General features: G+C 41.8%; 1 protein-coding gene across 3 annotated transcripts in view; it reads left to right on the top strand.

The window, feature by feature from the left end:
• Positions 1–15604, top strand: part of LOC118363785 (inactive dipeptidyl peptidase 10-like) — a 48763-nt gene that overhangs the window by 13230 nt on the left and 19929 nt on the right. For 2 of the 3 annotated variants that reach the window (XM_035745000.2, XM_052488620.1), the window contains exons 2-4: positions 9742–9856; positions 10140–10235; positions 13947–14041. In XM_035745000.2, the coding sequence (XP_035600893.1) occupies positions 9742–9856; positions 10140–10235; positions 13947–14041 (306 nt within the window). Of the gene's footprint in view, positions 1–3580; positions 3947–9741; positions 9857–10139; positions 10236–13946; positions 14042–15604 lie in introns of those variants that run through there. The other variant, XM_035745001.2, reaches the window with a different exon arrangement.

The raw sequence follows: 15604 nt of genomic DNA on the forward strand, positions 1-15604 counted from the left end.
ATACACTTAGGTTGGAGTCATTAAAACTCATTTTTCAACCACTCCACAAATTTCTTGTGAACAAATTATAGTTTTGGCAAGTCGGTAAGGACATCTACTTTGTGCATGACACAAGTAATTTTTCCTACAATTGTTTACAGACAGATTATTTCACTTATAATTCACTGTATCACAATTCTTGTGGGTCAGAAGTTTACATACACTATGTTGACAGTGCCTTTAAACAGCTAGGAAGTTTCAGAAAATTATATCATGGCTTTAGAAGCTTCTGATAGGCTAATTGTCTTAATTTGAGTCTATTGGAGGTGTACTTGTGGATGTATTTCAAGGCCTACCTTCAAAGTGCCTCTTTGCTTGACATCATGGGAAAATCAAAAGAAATCAGCCAAGACCTCAGAAATAACATTGTAGACCTCCACAAGTCTGGTTCATCCTTGGGAGCAATTTCCAAACGCCTGAAGGTACCATGTTCATCTGTACAAACAATAGTAGGCAAGTATCAACACCATGGGACCAAGCAGCCGTCATACCGCTCAGGAAGGAGACACATTCTGTCTCCTGGAGATGAACATACTTTGGTGCGAAAAGTGCAAATCTATCCCAGAACAACAGCAAAGGACCTTGTGAAGATGCTGGAGGAAACGGGTACAAAATAATCTATATCCACAGTAAAACGAGTCCTATATCGACAGAACCTGAAAGGTCGCTCAGCAAGAAAGAAGCCACTGCTCCAAAACCGCCATAAAAAAGCCAGACTACGTTTTGCAACTGCACATGGGGACAAAGAGCGTAGTTTTTGGAGGAATGTCAGCTGAGACAAAAATAGAACTGTTTGGACATAATGATCATTGTTATGTTTGGAGGAAAAGGGGGAAGGCTTGCAAGCCAAAGAACACCATCCCAACCGTGAAGCACGGGGGTGACAGCATCAAGTTGAGGGGGTGCTTTGCTGCAGAAGGGACTGGTGCACTTCACAAAATAGATGGTGTCATGAAGTAGGAAAATGATGTGGATATATTGAAGCAACATCTCAAGACATCAGTCAGGAAGTTAAAGCTTGGTCGCAAATGGGTCTTCCAAATAGACAATGATCCCAAGCATACTTCCAAAGTTGTGGCAAAATGGCTTAAGGACACAAAGTCAAGGTATTGGAGTGGCCATAACAGAGCCCTGACCTCAATCCCATCGAAAATGTGTGGGCAGAACTGAAAAAGCGTGCGTGGGCAAGGAGGCCTACAAACATGACTCAGTTACACCAGCTCTGTCAGGAGGAATGGGCCAAACTTCACCCAACTTACTGTGAGAAGCTTGTGGAAGGCTACCCAAAACGTTTGGCCCAAGTTAAACAATTTAAAGGCAATGCTACCAAATGCTAATTGAGTGTACGTAAACATCTGACCCACTGGGAATGTGATGAAAGAAATAAAAGCTTAAATAAATCATTCTCTCTACTACTGTTCTGTCATTTCATATTCTTAAAATAAAGTGGTGATCCTAACTGACCTAAAACAGGGAATTTTTACTTGGATTAAATGTCAGGAATTGTGATTAACTAAGTTTAGATGTATTTGGTTAAGGTGTATGTAAAACTTCTGACTTCAACTGTAAGTTTTCAGACCCTTTACTCAGTAGTTTGTTGAAGCACCTTTGACAGTGACTACAGCCTCAAGTCTTCTTGGGTATGATGCTACAAGCTTGGCACACCTGTATTTGGGGAGTTTCTGCCATTCTTCTCTGCAGTTCCTCTCAAGCTCTGTCAGGTTGGATGGGGAGCATTGCTGCACAGCTATTTTCAGGTCTCTCCAGAGATGTTAGATCAGGTTCAAGTCCGGGCTCTGGCTGGGCCACTCAAGGACATTCAAAGACTTGTCTCGACGCCACTCCTGCGTTGTCTTGGCTGTGTGCTTAGGGTTGTTGTCTTGTTGGAAGGTGAACCTTTGCCCCAGTCTGAGGTCTTGAGAGCTCTGGAGCAGGTTTTCAACAAGGATCTCTCTGTACTTTTCTCCGTTCATCTTTCCCTCGATCCTGACTATTCTCCCAATTCCTGTCACCTCCCTGACCAAGATCCCCAAACTCCCCACCTCGACACAATCGTGTCTCGGAGCTCTACGGACAATTTCTTCGACCTCATGGCTTGGATTTTGCTCTGACATGCACTGTCAACTGTGGGACCTTATATAGACAGGTGTGTGCCTTTCCAAACAGGTTGCTAAATTGATAAACATATTTTTTTGTGTTGTCATTTATTATGGGATATTGTGTGGATTGCTGATTATTTAATCTATTTTAGAATAAGGCTGTAACGTAACAAAATGAGGAGAAAGTCATGGGGTCTGAATACTTTCTGAAGGTACTGTATTTCTGTCTCTCTCTCTCTCTGGTACACACCCACACCATTCCACACACCCCACACACACCTTCAACACTAACTCAATGACAAATCAGCCCTGTGTTTGTGAGCAACAAGGAATTTGTACCAATTTGTAAATCACAAATAGAATCTTTCAGGACATGACATTCATTTGGAAGAGTAATGATGTTGTGAAGAATATGCAGGCCTGCGTATGACTCACAGAGTCATTCAACAGGACTGGGGATGGATGGCTATTCTTAGAGCTGCTATGTGGACCATGATTGCTTGGCAGTGCAGCAGATAAAGGAACCCTGCAATCTGCATCATTAACTCAGGCTGGAGAGTTGAAACAGCTTCTTACTGTAATCTAGAGCCATAATCATTATGCTTAATTATATGTCCAAATGATAATATCTGGGTAAATAATTGACAGGAATGTGAGTCTTATTTAGTACATTTAGTAATTGCTTGCTTTTCTAAAGTCTACCGACCTTGCTAGCAGGGATTCTGCCTAAGATAGTTAGTTAGACAAGCTTGTTACTCTAACTTGATTGATAGCCTGAAATGGCTTCTTGGTACTGTACCTAGTTATGAGGTTGGGAGATTGGGAGCCTACCTGGGCTAGCTAAAGCCAACTTCATAAAATTGCTAGGAACTAGTAGTACTACAGAGAAACAGTAACAATGTAAAAAAAAAGAAAAAAAAAAGGTACAATATTTTTCTATTATAGTTTTTTTTTTACAGATATAATCTGAGGGGCCACGAGCCCCATATGGGCATGAAGCCTCTGCATGAAAGGCACTATAGGCCGCTAGTTTAAGGCTGGCAAGATTATTTACTCAATGTCCATGTACGTGATATCTAATACTCCTTGTAATATTTCTGGTTTGTTAGATATATTTTGTTTCAGTGAACAAGTGTCCATTCTTTCAAAGCACAATGCCGTACTGTAGTTTGGAACTTCAGCACCATGGACAGCTCACATTGAGCGCTGTATCCTTCAAAGTGAGAGATTCATTTATTCAATCTAACACTCACACTAAACTGGATTATGTACAAAGAAAAGACACATCACACTATTGACAGAACCCCTTGCCAGTCTAATTTTATCCAGTACTCTGAAAACTCTTGTCATGAACACGAAGTGTATTATTTTCCCGCCCCCTTTGCGGAGTGTGTGTCTCTTTTATTGTAGTGGGGGGGGTGTATTTCTACTCGTGGTCGTGGATGTTTACAGCGTCAGCAGCACACATCACACACTTTCTTTCACGGGATATTGCGTGCTTTCTTCTGCTTGAAAGAGAGAGGGGATATTTGATACACTGTGGGTTTGACCTTTTCTCCATATATGCTTTTTTGAAAAGCGAGCTACGGTAGATTTCTTGTAATCGTGATGCCCCCTGCTTGACTTGGGTTAGTATTTCTGGATTGTGTTGTGCGTCAAGCCCCTCGCCATTCTCTGGGTTGATACGTAGATATATCAGCTACTCCGAAAGGTCTGTGCATACATTGCACACATTATCGAGTCCATCTGAACGAGGAGGTCGGGAAAATCAAGATCCCACAATGACAGCTTCAAAGGAAGGAGAGGAGGTAGGATGGTACACGCTAATACTGGTTTTGATTGAGGCGTTGTGTTTGTGTAGAGATGAAGTGCTTATTTTCAGTTGAGTCGGTGTCAACTGCGTGATGGATGCAACAGATCCGTCATCATGCAAAACAGAACCGATGTCATAATGCAAGGGATTCGTTTAGCCGGAAAAGACTTGAGATGTATTTATCTCTTAGGATAGGCACTCTCTTTTTAATCCACTCTTTTTTCAATTAAGATTTAGCCTACCATTCGTGGTAGTTTTATTCATTGACTCCCAATGATGCGTATTGTATTGACATCTTTCCCGTCACGACCCTGGCTACTACACCTTAACTGCTAAGATGAACTGTTTCGTAGTTTTCTGAAGTTGCATAATGTTATCACAACTTACAGCAATAACAATGTCCTGAACAGTCGAGTTCAGCACATGCTCAAACCAATATGAACGCTGTTAAGACAACTCCCAGAGACGTAGAGCATGCATGCAAAGGAGCCACATATACTTAGTCTCATTACAGATGTGTCAACCTCAGTTAGTAAACCCCCATTCAGTTATCCATCTTCAATGGAACATAAGTTTAGTTGATATTCACATTAGATATGTACATCTCATGGATTCAAGACCAAGACACACTGATCATTCTCCTAGGCAATTCACTTATTTCAAGATGAGATCTTATTACTTGAAAGTGATTCCTATTGATAACTAATAATAGTAATAATTTGGTGGGTGCTTATATTTGTCCTATTTCACACATGTACAAGTGTGCATTATATATATGCATGTGTGAATAGAACATCCTTTTTTTTTTTAAATATCCTCCCTGGCTAACTCCCTCTGAGACACCCTTGGAGAGTTGGGTCGCGGCCAGGGTCTGCGGTTATCAACGACGACCCTGGAGCAATTAGGGTTAAGTGCCTTGTTCAAGGACACATCAGCATATCTTTTACCTTGTCTTCTCTGGGATTTGAACCCAGCGACCTTTTGGTTACTGGCTGAACTAGAGCTGGGATGATAAACCCGAAAATGATCCGACACAGACCATACTGATATCATTCATTATGATTAGTAGCCTATACCAGAGAAACATGAAGTTTGAAATGAAATGGGATTGCTAATATGGGTGATCGTTAATGGGACAATGAAAGGCTACAACCATCAAACTAGTAGTATTAGTTTAAAGGATGCTGCGTAATAATGTTATACATGTAACCTATTTATCATTACCACACAAATTAAAAATTATTATTTATTGCAATACTGATTTTTGTCCATATCGCCCAGCTCTAGGCCCAAAGCTCTAACTGCTATTGTAGTTGTCTGAGTAGGAAGTGCTATTGAGTAGAGGGAGATTTCTTTGTGTGTGTGTGTGTGTGTGTGTGTGTGTGTGTGTGTGTGTGTGTGTGTGTGTGTGTGTGTGTGTGTGTGTGTGTGTGTGTGTGTGTGTGTGTGTGTGTGTGTGTGTGTGTGTGTGTGTGTGTGTGTGTGTGTGTGTCCGACCAACCCTGCCATGTGGTAACTCCAGCTCTCTGGGTTCCATGAAGATGGTAAACTTCATATACAGGGACAAAGGAAATAATTTAGCCCATTGCACATTTTGGAAATAACTATGGTCAGGTTTGTATACAAATGGAGGCATGCTGTTTAAAATGCTTAGCAGCAAGCTGAAAAACGCTCCCCAAATGATGATTCGATGTCAGGGAATCTTTGAGATCTCTTACACAACTGATCTCTTACACAACAATCACTGTATGTTTGTTGTACAAATCCTTTCATTAGCCGAACACATTGAGAAGGAGTAGAGTTCCTCAGCCAGCCCCTGCTGTTTAATCTGGATTGTTTAATGTTATGTAAAACCAACCACTGGACTGCAGTTCTTACCGGCCTTATTCTCTGGTTTTCATTTATGATTCCCGTTTTCAAACACAGTTTTAGGCGGTTTCAGGAGAATCTGGACAGCTCTCTGCTTGTGCTTTATCTGGCTTTGTTAAGTAGAAGGATAGCTCCGATGCGTGTTTAACAAATACTCTGGGACTTGTAAAGCCCAGTGCTCTGCAGTGACTGCTCAGGCAGCTGGTGAGTACAGCGGAAATCCTATTGGCAGACATGTAGGAAAGAACATGATTTATTATATCTCTTCCCTGGATTAGGAGCATTACATATATCTGGCCGTGTGTGTGTGTGTGTGTGTGTGTGTGTGTGTGTGTGTGTGTGTGTGTGTGTGTGTGTGTGTGTGTGTGTGTGTGTGTGTGTGTGTGTGTGTGTGACATGCTCAGCCTTTCCCTTACACTACACCAACCTCGTTTGTGTGAATACTCTGACATTGATAGAACCGTCCTCATACGTGTGTGGCCTAGATGCATATTTGAACTCTGAAGGTTGTCCCGACACAACCAAAGGAGAATGCCCCTAATGACTGGAGGTCATAGTGTAGTAGCCTATTCTCAAATCAAATAAATGTGTTATTTGTCACATGTTTCTACCGGTGTAGTCTAACAGTGAAATGCTTGCTTGCGGGATCCTTTTCCAACAATGTAGAGTTAAGATAATGATACAAAATGTCATGAAAAATGTACATAGTGACACGAGGAATAAATACACTGTGAATAATGAATAACAGTAACAGGCACAGGTAACGTGGGAGTACCAGGACTGAGACCTTAGGTAGCTATTAGGGCTGGGAATTGCCAGGGACCTCACCATACGATATGTTCACGATACTTAGTTGGCCGATATGCTACGTGATATGTATGATATATGATACGTTTTTGTATAATACAAATCGATACTGTGATTTTATTGTGATTCGATGTTCCAAACATATTGCTCACCGTATGTAAAATAAGACTTCGGATTTGTAAAAAAAGAAACACACAAAAAAACCACTAGTATCTATGTACAGTTAGGTAGGGGTAAACTGACTAGGCAACAGGATAATGCAGATAATAGACAGTAGCGGCAGCGTATGGTGTGTGTGAATGTGTGTGTGATTGTGGTTGCGGGGTGCCAGTATGTGTGCTATGTGTGTGTGTGTTGGGATGTCTGTGTAAGTATGTGTGAGTGTGTGGGAAGAGTCCAGGGTGTGTGCATAGAGTCAGTGCAAGAGAGCAAAAAAAGGGTTAATGCAGGTAGTCTGGGTAGCCATCTTATGGCTTGGGAAGTAGAAGCTGTTCAGGCTCCTGTTGGTCACAGATTTGGTGCACTGGTACCGCTTGCTATGCGGTAACAGAGAGAACAGTCTACGGCTTGATGGCTGAAGTCTTTTGAAATGTGTCCTGGGTGACAGGGAACTGGGCTGTACTCACTACCCTCTGTAGTGCCTTGCGGTCGGGTGCCTTGCCGTTGCCATACCAATCGATGATGCAGACAGTCAAGATGCTCTTAATGGTGAAGCTGCAGAACATTAGAAAGATCTGAGGACCCATGGCAAATCTTTTCAGCATCCTGAGAGGAAAGAGGCACTGACTTGCCCTCTACCCAACTGTACTGGTGTGTGTGGACCATGTTAATTCCTTAGTGATGTGGACACTGAGGAACTTGAAGCTGTCGACCTGCTCCATTACAGCCCCGTCGATGTAAATAGGGGCATGCTCGCCCCTCCGTTTCCTGTAGTTCACGATCTGCTCCTTTGTCTTGCTGACATTGAGGGAGAGGTTGTTGTCTTGCACCACACTGCCAGGTCTCTGACTTCCCTATAGGCTGCCTATTTTGCACTCGCATCATGGTCCTCTTTTCAATGGGCTGAATACAGTGAACTAGAGGGAGAGAGTGAGACATTACTAGTCTATACCTGTCTACAGCTCCGCTCTGATGTATGGTGAGGCTGGCTAGCTGAATGTACTGCCAACAGATCTCATAATGAAACCACTACAACAGTACAACTAACCTCTAAATAATTCAAAATTCACTGAAAGCTGCCCAGTAGGGAGTTATGGGTATGTACTGTATAGGGCCCAGGGGTAACTCCACCTACCTATTTAATTCAATATATTCATGACAGGTTAGACTGAGTTAAGACTGAGTCGGGGGCCTTGGGAAATCAAATCCATCTATTTTCTTGGCACGTATCTGTAAATATTATATTCATATTAGCTCTAGTCCTGGGTGTGAGTGTGTTTTCCTTCACAGGCTCAGCATTAGCAAGTCCCACTAACACCCTGGACCAGAGCTAGCTTTACATGAATATCTGTTATGAATTGGGAGTCATAAAAGGGGTCATTAGGGGCCAGGCAGTGACAGGTGGCCCTCTGGTCACAAACAAGAAGAGTCTGACAGCAGAGTGGAGGGGAGATGTGTTCTGTAAGGACTTGGCAAGGCCTCACTCGCCCTAATTGCACTTGTTTGTAGTGGCTGGCACATAGTCAGGAAGTTAATGAGACTCAGTGACTGCATGGGGAATCCTCCCTGCTCTCTGTAAATCCCAGTGCCTTGAGAAGATGATCTGTCAAAAAAAATCACTATTCTATTGGATGATGTGTTACAAAGTGTGTTTTTTTTGTACAGTAGATTTCTTGGGAAAGCACAGAAGGCTCTCCATGGTAGGCTCGACGAACAGGTTCGGACTCACAGAGCCATGACTCATGCCACAATTGCCTGCAACATGACCTCGTTAGTGTGTTTGTCTGCCCAGCAGTGTCTCACGTTACGGGTGTTACTTACGGTGTTGATTACCTTGCGCTGGACTGCCTGTCTGTTTTGCATCCTTGCTTGTCTATTTGCGTCGTTCTGACGGATGGTCTTGTTTCCAAAATGTAACAGGCAGGAAACATGATTGTCCGGATGTTGCCGTCCCCAACTATTTTCTTTATTGAATTGCTATAACCACCTCATGACAAACTAGCAAAGGATGAATAAACACCTAGAACCGCATTTACCAAAAATCTGTTTGGATTTATAGTTGTTATACATGTTACATTAACAGGTCATAGGTTACAGGCTGTGAACCAATCACGTTAATCCGGTATGCTTTTACAGTAATTCTGCATTCTTACCCAAATCAATTCAACCAACCATGTACAGCTGTAATTCTATATAATTACCAACATTAGATTAAATGGACATAATGTATTTATGTATAGAATATAGACATACCCAGAAATCGATGCATCAAGCCAGGTTAAAACGGTCTCCCTCTATGACTCTGTGTTTTTCGAGGAGAAATGAAAGGGCCCTTTTGAATGTCTCGGGGAGTATCCTCTCTGGACATAGCTCCTTGAGAGCAATCGATAGTTTGTGTTTCCACCACTCTCTGCCCTCCCTGCGTCCCTTATGTGCTGCGAAGGGAAGGCTAGCTGGTGTACTGTAACACCCATCTGTACACCTCTCAGCTCTAATCACGTCAGCTCTGGTCAGTCAAAATATTTGCACGACACACACCTATTCACTTTGGCATATTCAGAATGTTCATCCTGAAAAGGTGGACGCCTACTGCTTTGAGACAAAGACATGTCCATTGATAGCAGTCTGATCGCATTTAATTAAACCATAAGCTTGCAGTGACTGCCTGGCACTGTAATTATATTAGGGATTATATTGTAGGAAGTGGTGGGGTTGGATCCCATTGCTGACACCAAAAGTGGACTCTAATTTAATTCCAATTTAGAATTAGAATCTTACAATATTGTTTTATTAACAATTCACAAGTGCATAAGGAACACAGTATTTCCGTTCCATAAGAGCCTCTATGTTTCATCGGAAGTACCTCGAGTACCAAACATGTTTATGTCTGATAGTAATCATTACATTTGTTAGTTGAAGAGTGTTCTCAGTTTGCTTCGTGTGTTTTTTTCCCAGGACTTTGTGCAAGTAAGCCCTGAATCGAGGAACTACAAAGGAATAGCCATCTCCCTGCTGGTCATAGTGGCAGTTTGCTCCCTCATCACCATGTCTGTCTTTGTTCTCACACCAGGTACTGTACCCACCAGGGGACCAAGAGACCTCATGGGGTTTCTTTTTTAGGGTCATACTTACTGTAGGCCTGTATTCTAACTAACAGAATATAAGAATCAGACTTTCTCCTGGTCAGGTTATGTAGTCAGCGCCCTGAGTTCTTCAAAACAGTTTCATGATCTGGGTAATATTAACTGTTATGTGTGTATGAATAACAGTTATTTCCCAGTGTGATTTTATCCTCATCAGGCTGTAATATCCGTATTTTGATAACTGGCCTGACACTGTTATCCTATTTGCAGTGGAACTTCCTGGTGCGGCTAACTCCAGACTTACTGTGCTAGACCTGTTCAAGCCAGACTTCTCGGTGCACGATCCTGAGGCCAGGTGGATAAGTGGTAAGTACGTTCAGGGTAACCGTCCAACATTCCTGTTGTAACGAAGCCTTTAGACTGATCCCTATCCTCTCGATGGGATTGAGTCTCACATGAAAAGGTTTTTTAAGCCCTCGTCAGTCCCACAAAGGGTCTGCCCAGGAGGCTACTATATTATAAGAGAAAGGGTGTGGACAGGTTGGCTAGTTTCTGGAAGATATTACGCTACAGTCTATCTGATAGTTGGACGAGGGTGACAGAGATACCATTCTATTAATATGATCCTAGAATCATAAAGAAACGATTAAATCATAGATTTAAGTTTGTTGTTGTACATTTTAAACGTTGTTGCACTCAGAAGCTCAAGCATGGGAGTATTCCCGCAAGCTTCCATCTCATCGTGAGCTATAATGACAGCTGAGAGTTTAGCATGGCATGAGAGCAACACCTCCTGACCCGTCTCCGTAAAACAGATGGCCTCCCAGTCATGCCTCAATTCTGGCCGGTTTGCCAAAACAGGGTGGACTCTATCTCAAGCCATCACTGGGAGCCCCTCTGGGATATACTCTCAGGTCAAATCTCCCAGCCCCGTATCCAGGACAATACCCCTTTCTCCAAAACCTAGCAGGTTTCATAATAGTGTGAGAGAATAATTTGGGGTGGCAGCGCTGGTGTCTGTTCTGTTGCCTGAGCTAGTGTGGTTCCTCTTCCATCTTCTTGGCCACAGCGAGCGGGCTGTCTTCCAGCCTGTGTATGAAATGGAGGCCTGGAAGCCTGCGGAGAGCTTTTCCATCCAAGGGTAGCAAATACAAATGACTTTTTCAGTCGCCTGTTGATTCTCATTATGGGGATTGGAGTGTGATGCCTTCTTGCACACTGTGTTGACCTGATGGACTGCATTATGGGCCTCCCATCGTTTTTCACAACGCCTTCCGTGATGGATCAAGCCATATCGTCCGTCCGCTCACGCCGACGTTTCTCCTTCTGTAGGACACATCAATAAAACTTTGCCCCCCAGTGATTTCATCATCACCACCTCTCTCATGTTAGCTGACATTACGTTATAGTGGTAAATATTGGTGAGATTAGAGCCAAGCTAACAGGTGGTATGAAGACAGACATAAAGAAAGACAGACAGTCATGTAATGGTGAAAGGCAGTGGTCTGCCATGGCACAGTTTCCGAGACAGTTCCTGCTAGGAACTCATTACATTTTGGGGGGATTATCTTGGTGAGTGCTCCCTGTCTGCCTGCTGCTAGCGTTCTATGCTACAACACTATCAGACATCAGTTTCTAAGTAGACAGAACCCCTTAGAAAAGCTGCTCAGGTTTAGGCTATTACCATCATACAACTCGTTAACTGAATTGTACTTTTTTAACACCTTGTATGAAATGATCAGTAGTAACTGTGTATCACATGTCGTGTTCATTTCACATGTTGTAAGCAGTGTTGTAGTAGTAAACGTACTCTTGCTGATCATGATATGTAGTATGGCCCTTGTTATTTTCTAGTGCATACACTACATGAAATTCCAAACAACCTGCATCCCAACAATTGATTTCAATCTCATACAATTCATTTGTGTAACCCGATTTCCTGAATATATTGTACGCGGTGTATACGATTCTCTACAGTCTGGGGAAGGATAAAGAACTGTTTGTTCTGGCCAGTGGGATGTCCTGTATATGTGACTTCTGTAAATGAGAACTAAACCCTACATTTTCACCCCACATAGTAGTCAGAACACGTCTTCGTGCATTTTAATCAGGGAAGAGGACACAGTGTTCATGCCAATTATAGCCTCGGAAATGTCAACACCACGCACACTCTGTTTACCCCGTTAAAATGTGGTCGTCCATAAACATAGAATATGAAGTGTAAATTAAACTATAATTAGAGACATTAGACTGGAGGCTGTGGTAGGTATACCCTGGGGGATATGATGAGTGATTCAATATAGCACCAACTTCATCACCACAGTCCATACACGTGCCCAGTGTGATCATGACTACCAACATATGTGATTCCATAACCTCTGACGTGTCTCTGTAATAATTCATTATTCATTATTCATAATTCATTATTCATGCTCAACTCTGTATTCATATATATTCTCATGTCCAGGTTCTGGTGACTGACACAGTATTTCTATTCATCGTGAATACCGTCGTAGTATCTCAAATTGGACGACATGTTTTTAGCAGGAGCTTTTATCCAAAGTGCATACATTTTCGCATGGGTGGCCCCAGCAGGAATCTACCTCATAATTCTGACCTTGCTAGTGCCATACTCCATCATTTGAGCCACACGGGGAACACACCTTTTACCTGATCATGGTCTACACAGATAATGGTTGAATGTCATGTGAGGAAGGCTATCTAAATATTATAATTGCCTAGCCTTGTGGACATAGGAGGGATTTTCATTAACTGAGTAAAAATATATTTCTAATGACGTCACTGAGGCAGTGGCTAAGCAAACGGGCCATTTAAAGGTTATAGAGTCACATGAGCTCCAGCTAGATAATGTGACTCACCACATAGGCTACAGGCTTCGAACTGGGCTTGTTGGTTGTGTTATTCCTAAGTTCTCCTGAACTCAAAGTATGACTAAATGGTCTATAGTAGGCCAGGGTTTCTCAAACTCAGCCCTGGGGCCCTCGCTGGGCACACGTTTTGTTTTTTGCCCTATGACAACACAGCTGATTCAAATAGCCAACTCATTATGAAACTTTGATTATTTGAATCAGCTGTGTGGTAGCTAGGGCAAAAACCAAAACGTACACCCACGGAGGGCCCCTGGACCGACTTCGGGAGACCCTGTAGTAGGCTACCCTTTTCACACTACTGAGCCAGTCTGAGCCAAGCTGTACTGCGCTGGCCTTGTTACACATCCACCATAGTTGCTGGAATATCATCATGGTTTACCTGTATTATCATGTCAAAAGTACAAGCTGAGGTGTCATTCAAATATTACAATTGTGTCAAATCTGTGAAGCATGTAGCTTCCTTCTCCTCTCCATCAACCTCCCAATGGATCAGTTAGACATGTGCAGTATATCCTCCACGTTTTGGGAACCGCCCCTCCAGAATAATTCATGCTTTGGCATGTTTTTGTGAGATGTTTTGAGTGAAAACACAAAGGTGTATTTACAAGCAGTAAGCTAATGTTCCAGACCTCGCAATGTCCTTGCCATTGAAAACATTTGAGCATTGCCAGGTGGCTTTGTAGATTTGTATTACATGTTGCTTTGTGTTGATTTGAGGAATTCAGTTCTATAATTTAATATAGTGCTGATCAAGTGTATTACACTCGTTCTGCATGATTTATCATACCAGTTATGTAGCTGCATTTGAGATCACATTTTTACTCAGAGCAACAACAGTGAATTGGGAGCCATATCCCTAAAGATAGAGAGTGAGATTTGTAATGCCAAATGAAAGGAAGCCATTGCGGTAATGTGGCTGGCTGGCTGGCTGACTGCAGGTCAAAAAGGTTTTGCTCAGTGGAAATGAGGAGAGGCACTCTTGAAATGAACTGCTGGAAAATGAAGTGCCAGTCAGTCTAGTGATGGGGGACTAAGAGAACGCTCTACCCCTCTCTCCATCTCCTTCTCCCTCTCTCTATTTGGGGTCTGACATGGATCAGAATGTGTAGGCTTTTTTTCTTCTTCTTATCTAAAATATGGTTATCAAATTAACATTTGACAACATTTTTCTTGTATTATTTTACAGATTCAGAGGTTTTGTACAGGAACCGAGACGGCCATGTCATCAAGTTCAACTTTGCTTTAAATGAAACAGAAATGATCCTGAGAAATAGCACATTTGTAAGTAGCTTGCCACCTATGGACCCCCCTCTCTAATCTCAATTGACATTCATAACACAATACCATATTGACACATCAGCATTCATAACACAGTGCCATATAGACCCATCAGCATTCATAACACAGAACCATATTGATCCATCAGCATTCATAACACAGAACCATATTGATCCATCAGCATTCATAACACAGAACCATATTGCTCCATCAGCATTCATAACACAGAACCATATTGATCCATCAGCATTCATAACACAGAACCATATTGATCCATCAGCATTCATAACACAATACCATATTGATCCATCAGCATTCATAACACAATACCATATTGACCCATCAGCATTCATAACACAATACCATATTGATCCATCAGCATTCATAACACAATACCATATTGAACCATCAGCATTCATAACACAATACCATATTGATCCATCAGCATTCATAACACAATACCATATTGAACCATCAGCATTCATAACACAATACCATATTGAACCATCAGCATTCATAACACAATACCATATTGAACCATCAGCATTCATAACACAATATCATATTGACACATCCGCATTCATAACACAATACCATATTGATCCATCAACATTCATAACACAATACCATATTGACACATCAGCATTCATAACACAGTAAGTACCATGTTGACCTATCACCATTCATAACACAGTACCATATTGACCCATCAGCATTAATTATCCATTACCATATTGACTCATCAACATTCATAACACAATACCATATTGACACATCAGCATCCCATTACCATATTGACTCATCAGCATTCATAACACAGTACCATATTGACCATCAGCATTAATTATCCATTACCATATTGACTCATCAGCATTCATAACACAGTACCATATTGACCCATCAGCATTAATTACCCATTACCATATTGACTCATCAGCATTCATAACACAGTACCATATTGACTCATCAGCATTCATAACACAGTACCATATTGACTCATCAGCATTCATAACACAGTACCATATTGACTCATCAGCATTAATTATCCATTACCATATTGACTCATCCATCAGCATTCATAACACACAGTACCATATTGACCCATCAGCATTAATTACCCATACCATATTGACTCATCAGCATTCATAACACAGTACCATATTGACCCATCAGCATTAATTATCCATTACCATATTGACTCATCAGCATTCATAACACAGTACCATATTGACCCATCAGCATTAATTATCCATTACCATATTGACTCATCAGCATTCATAACACAGTACCATATTGACCCATCAGCATTAATTACCCATTACCATATTGACTCATATTGACCATATTGACATCAGCATTCATAACACAGTACCATATTGACTACCATATTGACTCATCAGCATTCATAACACAGTACCATATTGACCCATCAGCATTAATTATCCATTACCATATTGACTCATCAGCATTCATAACACAGTACCATTTGACCCATCAGCATTAATTAACCATTACCATATTGACTCATCAGCATTCATAACACAGTACCATATTGACCCATCAGCA

The sequence above is a fragment of the Oncorhynchus keta genome, chromosome 30 (genome assembly GCF_023373465.1).
Source record: "Oncorhynchus keta strain PuntledgeMale-10-30-2019 chromosome 30, Oket_V2, whole genome shotgun sequence".
NCBI lineage: Eukaryota > Metazoa > Chordata > Actinopteri > Salmoniformes > Salmonidae > Oncorhynchus > Oncorhynchus keta.